This window comes from Anolis carolinensis, unplaced genomic scaffold (assembly GCF_035594765.1).
Source record: "Anolis carolinensis isolate JA03-04 unplaced genomic scaffold, rAnoCar3.1.pri scaffold_8, whole genome shotgun sequence".
NCBI lineage: Eukaryota > Metazoa > Chordata > Lepidosauria > Squamata > Dactyloidae > Anolis > Anolis carolinensis.
In genome coordinates, this window is record NW_026943819.1 from 8,321,327 (window position 1) to 8,337,303 (window position 15,977).

Here is a 15,977-nt window from a genome sequence, read left to right on the forward strand (position 1 = left end):
GAGTCTCACTTATCCAACATTCACTTATCCAACATTCTGGATTATCCAACGCATTTTTGTAGTCAATGTTTTTAATACATCGTGATATTTTGGTGCTAAATTTGTAAATACAGCAATTACTACATAGCATTACTGTGTATTGAACTACTTTTTCTGTCAAATTTGTTGTATAACATGATGTTTGGGTGCTTAATTTGTAAAATCATAACCTAATTTCATGTTTAATAGGCTTTTCCTTAATCCCTCATTATCCAACATATTCGCTTATCTAACATTCTGCCAGCCCGTTTATGTTGGATAAGTGAGACTCTACTGTACTTCACATCAAATTTAAAAAGCATTCCAAGTGAAGATACTGCCATTGGATTGCTGTGAGTTTTCCGAGCTGCATGGCTATGTTCCAGAAGCATTCTCTCCTGACGTTTCACCCGCATCTATGGCAGGCATCTGCAGAGGTTGTGAGGTCTGTTGGAAACTAGGCAAGTGGGGTTTATATATCTGTGGAATAATGTCCAGGGTGGGAGCAATAACTCTTTTGTTTGTTGGATGTGAATGTTGCAATTGGCCAACTTGATTATTTACTATTTATTTACCATATTTATATCCCACCTTTGTCAACCCCTGGGGGAACTCAAGGCGGCTTACCAATAGCACTACATAGTGCCTACGGCATTAAACATAAAATGTTCCACTGAGATTAAAATAAGCATACATAAAACATATTTAAATACAATCCAATATTAAGACACAGCATCCAAAGGCAAGGTCTAAGGTCGATCCAGAGTCAATTGCATGATTTAAAGAAAACTTATTGCACAACTACTTCTTGAAGGCTTGCTCCCAAAGCCAGGTTTTAACTCTCTTTCTGAAAGCCAGGATTAGCATTGAAGAGCCTTGCAGCTTCAAAGCCTGCCTGGAGGAAACCATGAAAATGAACAAAATCTGGCTACCAGTATTGAAAACCTCTAAAAATAGGACAGTAGATAAATAAAAACACTGATAAAACATGGAATTCCAGAAAAGAAACAATCAGGGCCAGCTAACACCACTCAACAAAGGATGCCCCAGGTAGGCTTTGAAGCTGCAAGGCTATTCAATGCTAATCAAGCTGGTCAATTGCAAGTGTGAATGTTGCAGTTGGCCACCTTGATTAGCATTGAAAAGCCTTGTATCTTCAAAGCCTGCCTGCTTCCTGGGGGGAATCCTTTGTTGGGAGGTGCTAGCTGGCCCTGATTGTTTCCTGTTTGGAATTCCCGTCAGTGTTGATCTTTATTTACTGTCCTGATTTTAGATTATTTTTTAAAAAATATTGAAGGCTTTGAAGCTGCAAGACCTTTCAATGCTAATCAAACTCGCCAATTGCCACCCTGGACATTATTCCACAGATCTATAAACCCCACTTGCCTAGTTTCCAACAGACCTCCCAACCTCTGAGGGAGCCTGCCATAGATGTGGGCGCAATGTCAGGAGAGAATGCTTCTGGGACCTGGCCATACAGTCCCAAAAACTCACAGCAACTCAATGATTCTGGTCATGAAAGCCTTCAACAACACAGAGGAAGAAGTGTTTACAGCTACAGACAATGCAGTTGCTGTTGCCTGTTTTTGATCTAAAATTATTTAGCCGCTTGTGCTCCCTCTATTTTATCAGTTTTATACTTATTTATGCAATGCATTTGACACGGAATAAATAAAAAATTCCACGTAAACAATTCCCTGTCCTTTACAAACGAGAAAAAGCATTCCCATCAACGCAGAGAATGGATAACATACAATATGCAGACACAATGACACCACAAAGATGACACACTTGGAAGGCCATTATACTCGGACAGCGAGACATCGCCTGAGTAAGCACACACAATGCTATTTTTAAAAAGGGAAAATAAAGATATTTACTACAAGGATTTGATTGTCAGCAAACACAATATATTTACTGCATTAGCATTTGCTCACAGTGCAAATGGTACAAACGATACATCAGTTCAATATTTTCCGATTTTTTCCCCCTTGAAAATGCCGTATGCATTAACTATCATATTTGCATTACAATGGGACAAATGAGCAAATGAAATGTGTGTGAAAAGTATCACCTCTTTTTTTTTCACAATATCAAGCATTTTTTTAAACCTTAGTATAAGGTACTATAAATCCAAGAAATAGAAACATCCACAAAATATATTACATCTGGTTTATCGTCGTCGTCCCCACCCCTTTCCCAGTACTCAACTTTATACAAAAGTCTTTCAAAAATATCATTCCCTTAGATTTTATTTTTTTGTAGTTAAACCTGATTTTTGTTTCTTTCAGTTCACATAAATTAGACTGCATTTTTTGTCTCTCTGAGAATTTTTTTTTAAGTTTCCTTATTTTTTTCTTAAAACATGCAGACATCAAACCTGGATAAAACACAACCTTTTGGCAACAAGTTTTTTTAATATCATTATCATTGTTTTGCTTAAATATCTGAGCAGTATTTTTATTTATTAATTAAAAAGAAAACCAAAGAAAAGAAAGGAAAAGAAAGCAAGACATGCAATGACATGCACAGAGCCAAAGGAGAAGAAGAAGAAGGGGGAAAAGGCAATCTGCTTTCTCTCCTCCTAAATGGAAACAGAACCAGGAAAAAGAAATAATAATAATAATATCACATTATAAAAAGTACCCACTAATTTTGTAATTTCATTGTTTTCTGGGTGTTTTTTGGAACGCTTTTGTAACCACACACACAGGCATCCACACACACGCAAACTGAGTGTATTTTGGGTTGCTATGAGTTTTCCAGGCTGTATGGCTATGTTACAGAAGCATTTTCTCCTGATGTGTTCGAGAAGCATGCTCTCCTGACATTTCGCCCGCCTCTATGGCAGGCATCCTCAGAGGTTGGGAGGTTGTTGAAAACTAGGCTATTGGGTTTATATATCTGTGGAATAATGTCCAGGGTGGGAGAAATAACTTGTCTGCTGGAGGCAATATAATAATAATAATAATTATTATTATTATTATTATTATTATTATTATTATTATTATTATTTTATTTTTATACCCCGCCTCCATCTCCCTGAGGGGACTCGAGGCGGCTAACATGGGACCAAGCCCAAATTTCCACAATAAACAAATTTTTAAAAAAAATACATTTACAAGTGTGAATGTTGTCACTGGCCGCCTTGATTAGCATTGAATAGACTTGCTGTTTCAAAGCCTGGCTACTTCCTGCCTAGGGGATTCATTTGTTGGGAGATGATTCACTGGCCCTGATTGTTTCCTGTCTAAGATTCTCGTTTTTTGAGTGTTGCTCTTTATTTAATGTCCTGATTTTAGAGTTTTTTAAATACAGTACCAACACTCTCTTATCAAACGTTCTGGATTATACAATGCATTTTTGTAGTCAATGTTTTCAATACATTGTGATATTTTGGTGCTAAATTCGTAAATACAGTAATTACTACATAACGTTACTGTGTATTGAACTGCTTTTTCTGTCGATTTGTTGTAAAACATGATGTTTTGGTGCTTAATTTGTAAAATCATAACATAGTTCGATGTTTAGTAGGCTTTTCCTTAATCTCTCCTTATTATCCAACATTTTTGCTTATCCAATGTTTTGCCGGCCCGTTTATGTTGGATAAGTGAGACTCTACTGTACATTCACAAGTGTGAATGTTGCCACTGGCCACCTTGATTAGCATTGAATAGACTGGCGGTTTCAAAGCCTGGCTGCTTCCTGCCTGGGGGAAATCCTTTGTTGGGAGGTGATTCACTGGCCCTGATTGTTTCCTGTCAGGAATTTCCATTTTTTGAGTGTTGCTCTTTATTTACTGTCCTGGCTTTAGATTTTTTTTTAATACTGGTAGCCAGATGTTGTTCATTTTCATGCGTTCCTCCTTCCTGTTGAAATTGTCCACATGCTTGTGGATTTCAATTGCTTCTCTGACACCTGCAAACAAAGGATTCCCGCCGGCAGGAAGCAGCCAGACCTTGAAGCTGAAAGAGTATTCAACGCCAATCAAGCTGGCCAACTGCAACATTCACACTTGTCTCAAAGAGACAACTATCTCCCACCCTGGACATTATTCCACAGATATATAAACCCTGCTTGCTTAGTTTCCAACAGACCTCACAATCCTGACATAGATGTGGGCAAAACGTCAGGAGAGAATGCTTCTGGAGCATGGCCATACAGCTTGAGAAACTCACAGCAAGCCAGTGATTCTGGCCATTGAAAGCCTTCCACAACAAAGTATATATTTTTTTTAAAAAGAGGGCTGCATAAGCAACAAACAAACCTGGCATCAGCTCCCCTTCCTCTTCCAAGCCATTCAGAAGTACATTCAAGTCAAGCGGTGCTGGAAAGGAGGGCAGCTTGCAGTCTCTGCTTCCCCCCATAACACCCCCCAACACTCCCCAATCCCTATATGCTTTAAGGCGAGGGCCGCACCAGCCTTATGGTCGCTGTTGTTGAATCCATGGATATACAGTGAATCTGGGGGTGATGGGGATGGCAACCCAACAGGCTTGTGGCTTTGAGGTTGGGAGGGGAAAAGGGCCTTTTGAGGTCAAGCATCCCATTTACAAAGTCTGGGATCTCAATTGAAACCTTTGCAGATGGGACTGTTTCCCAGGCCTGGGCCAACTTTGGCCCTCCAGGTGTTTTGGACTTCAACTCTCACCATTCCTAACAGCCTACCGGCTGTTAGGAATGGTGAGAGTTGAAGTCCAAAACACCTGGAGGGCCAAAGTTGGCCCAGGCCTGGTCTCGAGTCAAGAGGTGAAAGGAAGCCTTGTGCAGTCCCACATTTACATTCAATCAGCTGCCCACTGGGGTGATCGGGGAGGCCGGCAAATTTCCATCCATGAGATCCTGAGTTCTCTGAAGGAAATACCATCCCTAGCAAACCCCCCACCGCCCCACTTTGAGAGGAAAATGAACCCTTTCCAATGAGAAGAAAGGGGAAGGAGAAGCAAGAAACTATAGGACAGGCATGGGCAAACTTTCTCATGTCGGACAGGAAACATTTAGGTCTTGATCAGGATGAAATGGTGAATAGGAGAGAAAAAGTGTCTCCATGAGACCCTGTATTGCCTGCTTTTGATATAGAATCCTAAAACTGGAAGAGATCCCTAAGGGCCATCCAGTCCAATCCCCTGCCATCCAGGAAGGCACAATCAAAGCACTCCCGAGAGACATAAAGCCTCCAGAGAAGGAGACTCCACCACATTCCCAGGCAGCCTAGGCCACTCTAAAGGAAGAAAGGAGGAAGGGAAAAGAGAAGGAAGGAAGAGTGGAAGAGAGAAGGAAGGGAAGACAAAAGGGAAGGAAGGAAGGAGAAAGAGAGGAAGGAAGGATGGAAGAGAAGGAAGGATGGAAGGAGAAAGGGGGAGGTAAGGAAGGGATGGAGGAAAGGAGGAAGAGAAAAGAGAAGGAAGGAAGAGTGGAAGAGAATGGTGTGAAGGGAAGGGAGGAAAGAGAGAAGGAAGGGAAGACAAAAGGGAAGGAAGGAAGGAGAAAGAGAGGAAGGAAGGATGGAAGGAGAAAGGGGGAGGTAAGGAAGGAATGGAGGGAAGGAGGAAGGGAAAAGAGAAGGAAGGAAGAGTGGAAGAGAATGGAGGGAAGGGAAGGGAGGAAAGAGAGAAGGAAGGGAAGACAAAGGGGAAAGAAAGAAGGAGAAAGAGAGGAAGGAGGGATGAAAGGAGGAAGAAAAGAGTGAAGGAAGGAGGAGGAGAAAATGGAAGGAAGGAAGAGTGGAAGGGAATGGAGGGATGGGGGAAAGTGGGAAGAAAAAGAAGGACGGAAGGAAAGAAGAGTGAAGGAGAATGGAGGGTGGGAAGGGAGATGGAAGGAAAGACAAAAGGGAAGTAAGAAAGGAGAAATGGAGGGAGGGAAGGAGGAAGGAAAGAGGAAAGGAAGGAGGAAAGGGTGGAAGAGAATGAAGGGAAGGGAGGAAAGAGAGAAGGAAGGGAAGACAAAAGGGTAAGAAGGAAGGAAGGAAGGAAGGAAGGAAGGAAGGAAGGAAGGAAGGAAGGAAGGAAGGAGAAAGAGAGGGGGAAGGAGAGAGGAAAGGGGAAGGAAGGATGGAAGGAGAAAGAGGGAGGTAAGGAAGGGATGGAGGGAAGGAGGAAGGAAAGAGAGAAGGAAGGAAGAAGGAAGAGAAAATGCAAGGAAAGAAGAGTGGAAAAGAATGGAGGGAAGGAGGGAGGAAGGGAGAAAGAGAAGAATGGAAGGAAAGAAGGGTGGAGGAGAATGGAGGGTGGGAAGGGAGATGGAAGGAAAGACAAAAGGGACTTAAGAAGGGAGAAATGGAGAGAGGGAAGGAGGAAGGAAAGAGGGGAGGGAGGAAGGATGAAAGGGTGGAAGGGAAGGAAGGAAGGAAGGAAGGAAGGAAGGAAGGAAGGAAAAAGAGGGAGAGGGGAGGAAAGAGGGGAAGAAGGATGAAAGGCTGGAAGGGAAGGAGGGAGGAAGAAAGAGGGAAGTAAGGAAGGGAAGGGGGAGGCAAGGAGGACGGAAAGAGAAAAAGCAAGGATAGGAAGATGAGAGAGAGAAGGGCCTGAGAAAAGAGCCCAAGGGCCGCATCTGAGCCTGGGTTTGCCCATACCTGCTATAGGGTCTTCCTTCTCTGAGATAATAAGATGGGTTTGCCTATATCTGCTATAGGGTCTTACTTCCTCGAGAGAAAGAGAAAGGCCAGGAAGCTGCCTGCAGCCTCCGGGAAGGATGGAATGGGGGGGGGGGAGAGATCTTTCCGCTTCTGGGGAAGAAGAAGAGAAGGCCAAAAAAGACACAGAGCGGAGCAGTTGTGTGGACTGGAGTGGAGGCCCTTCCAGGAGAGGAGAGGGTCACAAACACACAGCAGGGGGAAGAAGAAGAAGAGTGTGAAGAAGAAGAAGAAGAAGAAGAAGAAGAAGAAGAAGAAGAAGAAGAAGAAGAAGAAGAAGAAGAAAAGGGTCAACACCACCAGCGAGAGGGGAAGAGGAGTGTGAAGAGGAGGGGAGGGCCAACAACACAGAGCAGAGTACAGTAGAGTCTCACTTATCCAACGTTCTGGATTATCCAACGCATTTTTGTAGTCAATGCTTTCAATACATCGTGATATTTTGGTGCTAAATTCGTAAATACAGTAATTACTACATAGCATTACAGTGTTCCCTCACTTATTGCTGGGGTTAGGTTCCAGGACTACCCGCAATAAGTGAAAATCCGCGAAGTAGGGACACTATATTTATTTTAATATTTATACATTATTTTAGTAGTCATATACTATTTTCAGTCTTTATCAACCAATTGTGTGTTGATAAATCACCTTCTTCTCCTGTTGCCGCTTGGGCTCCTTTTCTCTCCCTTCAGTTTCTCCCTCCTTTCCTTAGGCTGTAAATTGTAATTTTTTATGATTTATAATAGTCTTTTAGAGTTATAGAAAAACTGCGAAACAGCGAATCCGCGAAAAGTGAACTGCGAAGTAGTGAGGGAACACTGTAATGTGTAATGAACTACTTTTTCTGTCAAATTTATTGTATAACATGTTTTGGTGCTTAATTTGTAAAATCATAACCTATCCTTAATCTCTCCTTATTATCCAACATATTCACTGATCCACGTTAGAGATGTCATCCTGCACTGCTCAAGTCTCATTAGATAATAAGCATAGAAATAGACTGAGGGACACCTCTCTATATCCCATGCATGCCAGACAGGCTTTACTGTTTCTTCCTTCTTCCTGTTCTGTTTAGATCCACCCATTCACTTGTTGACTTAGAAATGTGATCTCTCCTAGGGATTGATGTAACTTCCTCAATTCAGTTTGGAATTTTTATGGCCCTAGAGAAAAAAGGCACATCCCATGCAGTGGTCGCCATTCTGAAGAATCCTTCCTCCATTGTTTCACCAAGAAGATGCATTTTTGCCTCCTCTCGCAGGCAAAATGTAGCTATCTAGATTTCTTTATTATTTTAATCCGCCTACCTGTCTTAAGGGACCCCTGGTGGCACAGTGAGTTAAAGCGCTGAGCTGCTGAACTTGTGGACCAAAAGGTCCCAGGTTCAAATCCCGGGAGTGGAATGAGCGTCCGCTGTTAACCCCAGCTCCTGCCAACCTAGCAGTTCAAAAACATGCCAATGTGAGTAGATCAATAGGTACGGGAAGGTAATGGCGCTCCATGCAGTCATGCCGGCCAATGACCTTGGAGGTGTCTACGGACAACGCCGGCTCTTCGGCTTAGAAATGGAGATGAGCACCAACCCCCAGAGTCAGACATGACTGGACTTGGGGAAACCTTTACCTACCTGTCTTAGACCAGCATAGATAAGCTAGTTAGCTCCAAACCTTTTCTATCCATCAATGGATTTCTTTTACCTCAATAAATGCTTTTACCCTGTTTCCCCGAAAATAAGACATCCCCGAAAAATAAGACCTAGTAGAAGTTTTGCTGAATTGAAATATAAGGCTTTCCCCGAAAGTAAGACCTAGTAATGTTTTTGTTTGGAAACATACTCAGCCTCTGCCAAACAGAACACCAGAGCATGCAGGATTGGTAAATGTACATATCAGTTGTACATGGAAATAATGGTAGTAACAAGAAATTCTTGATAGGATTCAGAGTTTGTCTGGTTATGTTGGTTTGTGATGACAACTACTGTACAGTATATAATAAATGTTCTTTTTTGTTCAACAATACATGTGAATTCTTCATGGAAAAATAAGACATCCCCTGAAAATAAGACCTAGCACATCTTTGGGAGCAAAAATTAATATAAGACACTGTCTTATTTTCGGGGAAACACGGTAAACTTTTAAGCTGACTTTGCCATCCTTTGCCATCCAGAAGACAAAGGCTTTCCTTTCTATCCCGTTTTGATTGCAATTTTACCATTTATGTGTTTTAAATGCAATTTTTTATCCTGTATTTTTGTTTTGATTGATATGTTGTATTACTGTTTTATCTTTTTATGGTGTGCTTTGTATTGTGTTGTTTATGTTCTGTTCTATGTTGTTTGGGCCTCTGCCCCATGTAAGCCGCCCCGAGTCCCCGCGGGGAGATGGTGGCGGGGTATAAATAAAGTTTTATTATTATTATTATTATTTCCTAAACTCGCTCTGCTGTTTTTGGAAGGGATGTTTCCACACACTCTGCTGTTTTCCTGGGAATGTACCTCACAAAGAGGGTCATTTGAGCTTAACACTCAAACAGTCCAACGTTGGATAAGTGAGACTCTACTGTAGTTGCGTGGAGAGGACCAACAAGAGACCCCACAGCTGGAGCGTCAAGAACACACTCTTTCTTCCCTTTCCTCCTGCGTTTCCAGTGGGACCCACCCTTCCTTCCTTCCTTCCTTCTTTCCCCTTTCCCCCCCTTTCCTGGTCCCTCAGGGTCTCCACGGGCAAGGCTCCCACGGTCCCGCCCCCCAGGCTTGATCCTGGTGGGGGAAGCCCCCTCCCTCGAAGCCCCCCGCCCCCCAGAGATGCCAAGGGCCGTCCTCCTCCTCCTCCTTGAAGGGAGCCTCTCCTCCTCCTCCTCCCCTTCCTCGCCCCCCGGAGGCGGCCCCGTGGCGTCAGGCGCAAGTCGTGACCGTGGGGGGCATTCCGGGGATGGCGGAGGAGGAGGCGGCGGCGGAGGCGGTCGTGGCGTGCCCGTGCCCCCCTCCCGCGCCCCCCGCTTTGTCCGCCGCCGCCTTGTCGGCCTTCTTGTCCTTCTGCTTGAGGTGGATCTTGGCGTGGCGCTTGCGCTCGTCGCTCCGGGCGAACTTCCTCCCGCAGAACTCGCAGGCGAAGGGCTTCTCGCCGGTGTGGGTGCGGATGTGGGTGGTGAGGTGGTCGCTGCGGCTGAAGCTGCGCATGCAGATGCGGCACTGGAAGGGCTTGTGCCCCGTGTGGATCCGCAGGTGCCGCGTCAGCTCGTCGGAGCGCGAGAAGCGCCGGTCGCAGCCCTCGGCCGGGCACGCGTGGGGCCGCTCGTGGAGGGGCGTCTTGCTGGGCCGGTTGGGGTACTTCCGCGGCCGGATGGGCTTCAGCGTCAGCGGCGGCGGGTGCGCCAGCCCGCCCCCTCCCACGAAGCCCGGCGGCGGCGGCGGCATCTGCTTATCCTTAAAGGCCTTGATCGTCTCGAGCGGCGTGATCGGCGGCGGGTTGACGCGGAGCGGCTCCAGGAAGGGTTTGTGCTCCGGGAGCCCGCCCGCCCCGCCGCCCATGTCTCCGGGGTGTCCGTGGTAAAGCCCATAGTCCGGGATCATCGGGAAGAGCCCGCCGTCTAAACCACCGCCACCTCCTCCTCCGCCGTTGTTGGCCTTGGGCGCCGCGTAGTCCTGAGCGGAAGGGTGCGGGTAGGGCTGCGGGTCGTGGAAAGGCCCCGCCTCGCCCGGGTACATCTCCCCGCAGCCCGGCGCGTACGGAGGCGGAGGCAGAGCCGCGTACAGGCCCTCCACCTCGCCCTGCGCCACGGACACGGAGGAAGACGACGAGGAAGGGGTCTGCGACGAGGACGACGACGACGACGGCGGGGGAGGGTGGGGCGGGGGGACGCCCAGGATGCCGGCGCTCATGAGGCTGATGATGTTGTCCTGGCACCAGTTGGACGGCGAGTCGAAGGCGAACTTGCCCAAGTAGGTCACCGTCTGCTTGGCCCCCGGCGCGGCCTGGAAGGAGCCCGAGTAGGAGCCCGCCGAGGACGGGGGCAGCTCGCCGCCGCCTCCGCCGCCCTTCTCGCCGCCCAGGCCCAGGTCCATCACGTTCTCTGCAAGGGACGAGAGAGGAGAGAAGGGTCAGGGCGGGCCTTTGGACCACGCACCATGGGACTCCCAGTACCTACGCTCACTTCCTCAGAGCACCGACCACACTTGGCACACAGAGCCCTCAGGACCCACTCCACACCCTGGTGGGATTTGGAAGAGCTTGGACCATGGATGATGGGACTTGCAGTACCTTCACTCACTTCCTCAGACCACTGTGATCCCCACCAATGTCTGGACGATGGGACTTCCAATACCTACACTCACTTCCCGAGAGCACTGCAACTCCCATCAATGAGGAATAGGGACCGAACTTGGCCCACTCATGGCCCACTCTACATCCTGGTGTGGAAGAGTTTGGACCATGGATGATGGGACTTGCAGTATCTTCACTCACTTCCCCAGACCACTGTGACCCCCACCAATGTCTGGACGATGGGCAGGGCCGTATACAGAAGGGAGGGGTTTTGAAAATTTCAGGGGGGGTTGAACCCTTGACCCACCTGCCCCCCAGGTTCAGACCTGTCAATATCTGCTTGAGATAGTGCCTGGAGGGACTCTTAGTTTTCACTCACTTTATCTTCACTCACTTCCCGAGACCACTGTGACCCCCACCAATGTCTGGACAATGGGACTTCCAGTACCTACACTCACTTCCCGAGAGCACTGCAACTCCCACCAATGAGGAATAGGGACCAAACTTGGCACACAGAGCCCTCATGACCCACTCTACACCCCGAGATCATTGTGACCCCCACCAATGTCTGGACGATGGGACTCCCAATACCTACACTCACTTCCTCAGAGCACTGACCATACTTGGCACACAGAGCCCTCATGGCCTACTCTACACCCCCGTGTGGTTTCGAAGAGTTTGGACCATGGATGATGGGACTTGCAGTATCTTCACTCACTTCCCGAGACCACTGTTACCCCCACCAATGTCTGGACGATGGGACTCCCAATACCTACACTCACTTCCTGAGAGCACTGTGACTCCCACCAATGTTGAATAAGGACTGAACTCAGCGCACAGAGCCCTCATGACCCACTCTACATCCTGGTGTGGTTTGGAAGAGTTTGGACCATGGATGATGGGACTTGCAGTATCTGATCAAGACCAAACTTGACACATAGAGTCCCCATGACCTACTTTACATCCTGGCTGTGTTTGGAGGGGGAAGGGCCATGGACCATGGGACTTGCATATGGGAGTTGTAGTTCACCCGCACCCACTGAACCCAGCTGACATTGGATCTGGACTACACTTGGACACAGGCAAACAATGCCTTTCTCAAATGCCCCAAGCTAGTATAATAATAATAATAATAATAATAATAATAATAATAATAATAATAATCTTTATTTATATACTGCCCTATCTCCTCCAGGGACTCAGGGCGGTTTCCAACACAGCAGGAAACATACAACAGTTGAAATAATAATAATAATAATTATTATTATTATTTATACCCCGCCACCATCTCCCAGAGGGACTCGGGGCGGCTTGCAAAGCACTCAAAGGGGCAATAGACCCAAACACTGCAGAAACAACAACATAAAATAATCACAGCCGACATAAATATTTCACTTCGTCAAACTCTTTGGTTAAAAATCAACAAAACGCAGCAATAGCTGCAAGTATAGTCTATCTTATAGTCATGTAAAGTGCTTAGTGAAATCTAGGGATCCTCAGGTATTTATCAAAGGCATCAAACGATGGTCTCGAAGGCTTGTGGAAACAACCATGTCTTCAGCTGCGTGCTGAAGCCATGCAAAGTGGGGGCCAGCCTGATCGAAGCCAGGAATAAGACAAGCCAGACAAGAGGGAAGGGGAAGGGGGGGGGGGGGTCGTCTTTTAATGGCTCTCCTTTCTTTGGTATATATTTTTTTCGAATGTGGAAACTGCAAGTCGTTTCTAGTGTGAGAGAATTGCCCGTCTGCAAGGACGTTACCCAGGGGATGTTTCACCATCCTGCTGGGAGGCTTATTTCATGTCCCTGCAAGCTAGAGTTGACAGACGGGAGCTCACCCTCTCTCGCGGATTCGAACCGGCAACCTTGTCAGCAAGCCCCCGGTGGCGCGATGGATTAAAGCCTTGTACTGACAGACAACTCGGTGGTTCCAATCCGGAGAGAGTCGGTGAGCTCTCTCTGTTAGCTCCAGCTCCCTATGTGGGGGCGTAAGATAAGCCTCGCACAGGATGATAAAAAAAAAATCGGGGTGTCCTCTGGCCAATTCTCTCACGCCAGAAGCGACTTGCAGTTTTATCAAGAACTTCCTGAGGGGGAGAACGCCATCGAGGGCAGCCTGGAGGGAGTCGGCTTTGGAGAGCCAGGGCGGGAGTAGGGCTTGGGCTGCTCGCCTTTCCTCTAGGAGTCCTCCTTCGTGGGATCTCAACGTGGCCGAAAAGGGCCCACGGAGGAAGATACGGAGTCAGGGATTGCAATGGCAGAAAGAAAGAGGGAAAGAAGGGCATCGAGGGAGCCTGGAGTCCGAGTGGCCTTAGAGAGCCAGGGCGGGAGCAGAGCTTGAGTTGATCGCCTTTCCTCTAAAAGTCCTCCTTCCTGGGATCTCAACGTGGCCGAAAAGGCCCCACGGGGGAAGGTACAGAGCAAGGGATTGCAATGGCAGAAAGAAAGAGCGGAAGAAGGGCATCGAGCCAGGGATTGCAATGGCAGGTGACAAGAACTTCCACAGAGGAAGAAGGGCATCAAGGGCAGCCTAGAGGGAGTCGGAGTGGCCTTAGAGAGCCAGGGAGGGACCAGGGCTTGGGCTGCTCTCCTTTCCTCTGAGAGTCCTCCTTCGTGGGATCTCAACGTGGCCGAAAAGGGCCCACGGAGGAAGATACGGAGCCAGGGATTGCAATGGCAGAAAGAGAGAGGGGAAGAAGGGCATCGAAACGGGAATTGCAATGGCAGGTGACAAAAACTTCCTGAGAGGGAGAACGCCATCGAGGGCAGCAGCCTGGAGAGAGTCCGAGTGGCCTTAGAGAATCTCAACGTGGGATCTCAACGTGGCCGAAAAGGCCCCACGGAGGAAGATACGGAGCCAGGGATTGCAATGGCAGAGGGAAAGAAGGGCATCGAGGGCAGCCTGGAGGGAGTCCGAGTGGCCTTAGAGAGCCAGGGCGGGAGCAGGGCTTGGGTTGCTCTTCTTTCCTCTAAGAGTCCTCCTTCGTGGGATCTCAACGAGGCCAAAAAGGGCTCCGATTATCTCCCAAAGAGGGTATGGAGCCAGGGATTGCAATGGCAAGGGAAAAGAACTTCCTGAGGGGGAGGAAAGAAAGAAAGAAAGAGGGGAAGAAGGGCATCGAGGGCAGCCTGGAGGGCGTCCGAGTGGCCTTGGAGAGCCAGGGAGGGACCAGGGCTTGGGCTGCTCCCTTTTCCTCAAAGATCCTCCTTTCTGGTAGCTCAATGTGGCCGAAAAGGCCCCACGGAGGGATCTACGGAGCCAGGGATAGCAATGTTAAGGGGGTGGGGGAGAACTTCCTGAGGAGGAGAAGGGCATCGAGGGCAGCCTGGAGGGAGTCCCAGTGGCCTTGGAGAGCCAAGGGCCGGAGCAGGGCTTGGGCTGATCTCCTTTCCTCTAAGAGTCCTCCTTCGTGGGATCTCAACGTGGCCAAAAAGGGCCCACGGAAGAAGATACGGAGCCAGGGATTGCAATGGCAGAAAGAGAGGGGAAGAAGGGCATCGAGGGCAGCCTGGAGGGACACCGAGTGGCCTTAGAGAGTAAAGGAGGGACCAGGGCTTGGGTTGCTCTCCTTTCCTCTAAAAGTCCTCCTTCGTGGGATCTCAACGTGGTCGAAAAGGCCCCACGGAGGAAGATACGGAGCTAGGGATTGCAATGGAAGAAAGAAAGGGGGGGGGGGAGGGCATCGAGGGCAGTTTGGAGGGAGTCCGAGTGTCCATGGAGAGCCAAGGGCCGGAGCAGGGCTTGGGTTGCTCTCCTTTCCTCTAAAAGTCCTCCTTCGTGGGATCTCGACGTGGCCGAAAAGGCCCCACGGGGAATATACGGAGCCAGGGATTGCAATGGCAGAAAGAAAGCGGGGAAGAAGGGCATCGAGGGAGCCTGGAGGGAGTCCGAGTGGCCCTGGATGGCAGAAGAAGGAACGGGAGCCGGAGGGAAGGATGGCGAGGGATGAGGGGATGGGGAGGGTCTCCGCCCGCCCGCCCCCGCCCTCCCCGCCTTACCTGCCGCCATCTGGGGGTTGTAATGGGCCGCGGCGGCCTCGGAGAAGAGGTGGAGCGAGCTGGGGATCTCCTCCGGGTAGAGCGCGTCGGGCAGCTGGCTCAGCAGCGCGTTCATGGTCCCCGGCAGCTTCTCCACCAGTTTCCCAGTCATAGCACTCGGGCGGCGGCGGGAGGGGACGGGCTCAGCGCGGCGCCCGGATCCCTTCCCGGCGCAGGAGGCGACGCGGCGGCATCCGAAGGGCGAATCCGCGCCTTGGCGCTCATGCGGGGGCGGGTGCGTGGGTCGCGGGGACGGCGACGGGGGCGGCCCGCTCCTCCGGCCGGGCCACGCGCGCCAACCCTCCGCGCGGCTTGCTTCCTTCCTTCTCCTTCTCTTCCTTCGTCTCGGATCCCTCCTTTCCCTTTTTCCCTCCCTCTTTTCCCTCCTCCGCCGCTCCGCCTTCTCCGCCTGCCTGCCTGCCTTCCCCCTCCTTCTCCTTCTTCTCCTTCTCCAAATGCTCCGCCAGGGAAACACCGCCCGGCCTATTTATGTGAGCCAAGGAAGGGAACGCTCCGTGACGTAGCTGCCCATATATGGACAGGCAAAGCCCAGCCGAACGCGACGTCACAATGGAAGCTCCTCACAATGGAACCGTTTGGGGAAGCGGCGGAGCCGAGCCGAGCGAGCCTCGGACGGAGCGAGCGAGGGAGCGAGCAAAAAAGAGAGGAAGGAAGGAAGGAAAGAAGGAGAAGGGGTCTCAAAGGGAGACCACGCTACCCCCCCCCCCCCCCCCCGAGCCAGGAAGGCGGGCACGCACCGAGGAAGCAAGGCAGCGCGGAGCAACCGAGAGAGATGCCCGGAGCTTAGAAGGAACCTCTGCAAAGAAACAGGCTCTTGTCTCCAGGCCAATGCCCTGCCTGCATCCCTCGCTCATCATTTGCCGAACTTCAGGGTTGTCTCTAGAAAGGAAGTGAGGGAAAGGATCAACGACATCTTCATCATCACCATCTCTCCTCTCTTTTTCCTTCTTCTCTTTCTCCTCCTCCTTTCTCTTCTTTCCCCTTCTCCTCCTCCCTTTTCTTCTCTTTC

General features: G+C 49.2%; 1 protein-coding gene across 1 annotated transcript; it reads right to left on the reverse strand.

Moving 5' to 3' along the window:
* Window positions 1–1,906: 1,906 nt before the first annotated feature.
* egr3 (early growth response 3) lies at window positions 1,907–15,393 on the reverse strand. The gene is made up of 2 exons (XM_062961043.1): window positions 14,909–15,393; window positions 1,907–10,720 (listed from the first exon to the last, which is right to left on the reverse strand). The coding sequence occupies exons 1-2, from the start codon at window positions 15,057–15,059 to the stop codon at window positions 9,543–9,545; spliced, it is 1,329 nt and encodes a 442-aa protein (XP_062817113.1). The 5' UTR covers window positions 15,060–15,393; the 3' UTR covers window positions 1,907–9,542.
* Between the last annotated feature and the right edge of the window lie 584 nt (window positions 15,394–15,977).

Excerpts from the sequence above, each read along its gene's own strand:
- egr3 (XM_062961043.1), bottom strand. The coding sequence starts at position 15,059 with ATGACTGGGAAACTGGTGGAGAAGCTGCCGGGGACCATGAACGCGCTG. Across the intron at positions 10,721-14,908 it reads CAACCCCCAGATGGCGGCAG|AGAACGTGATGGACCTGGGC; the intron begins GTAAGGCGGGGA and ends CGTCCCTTGCAG.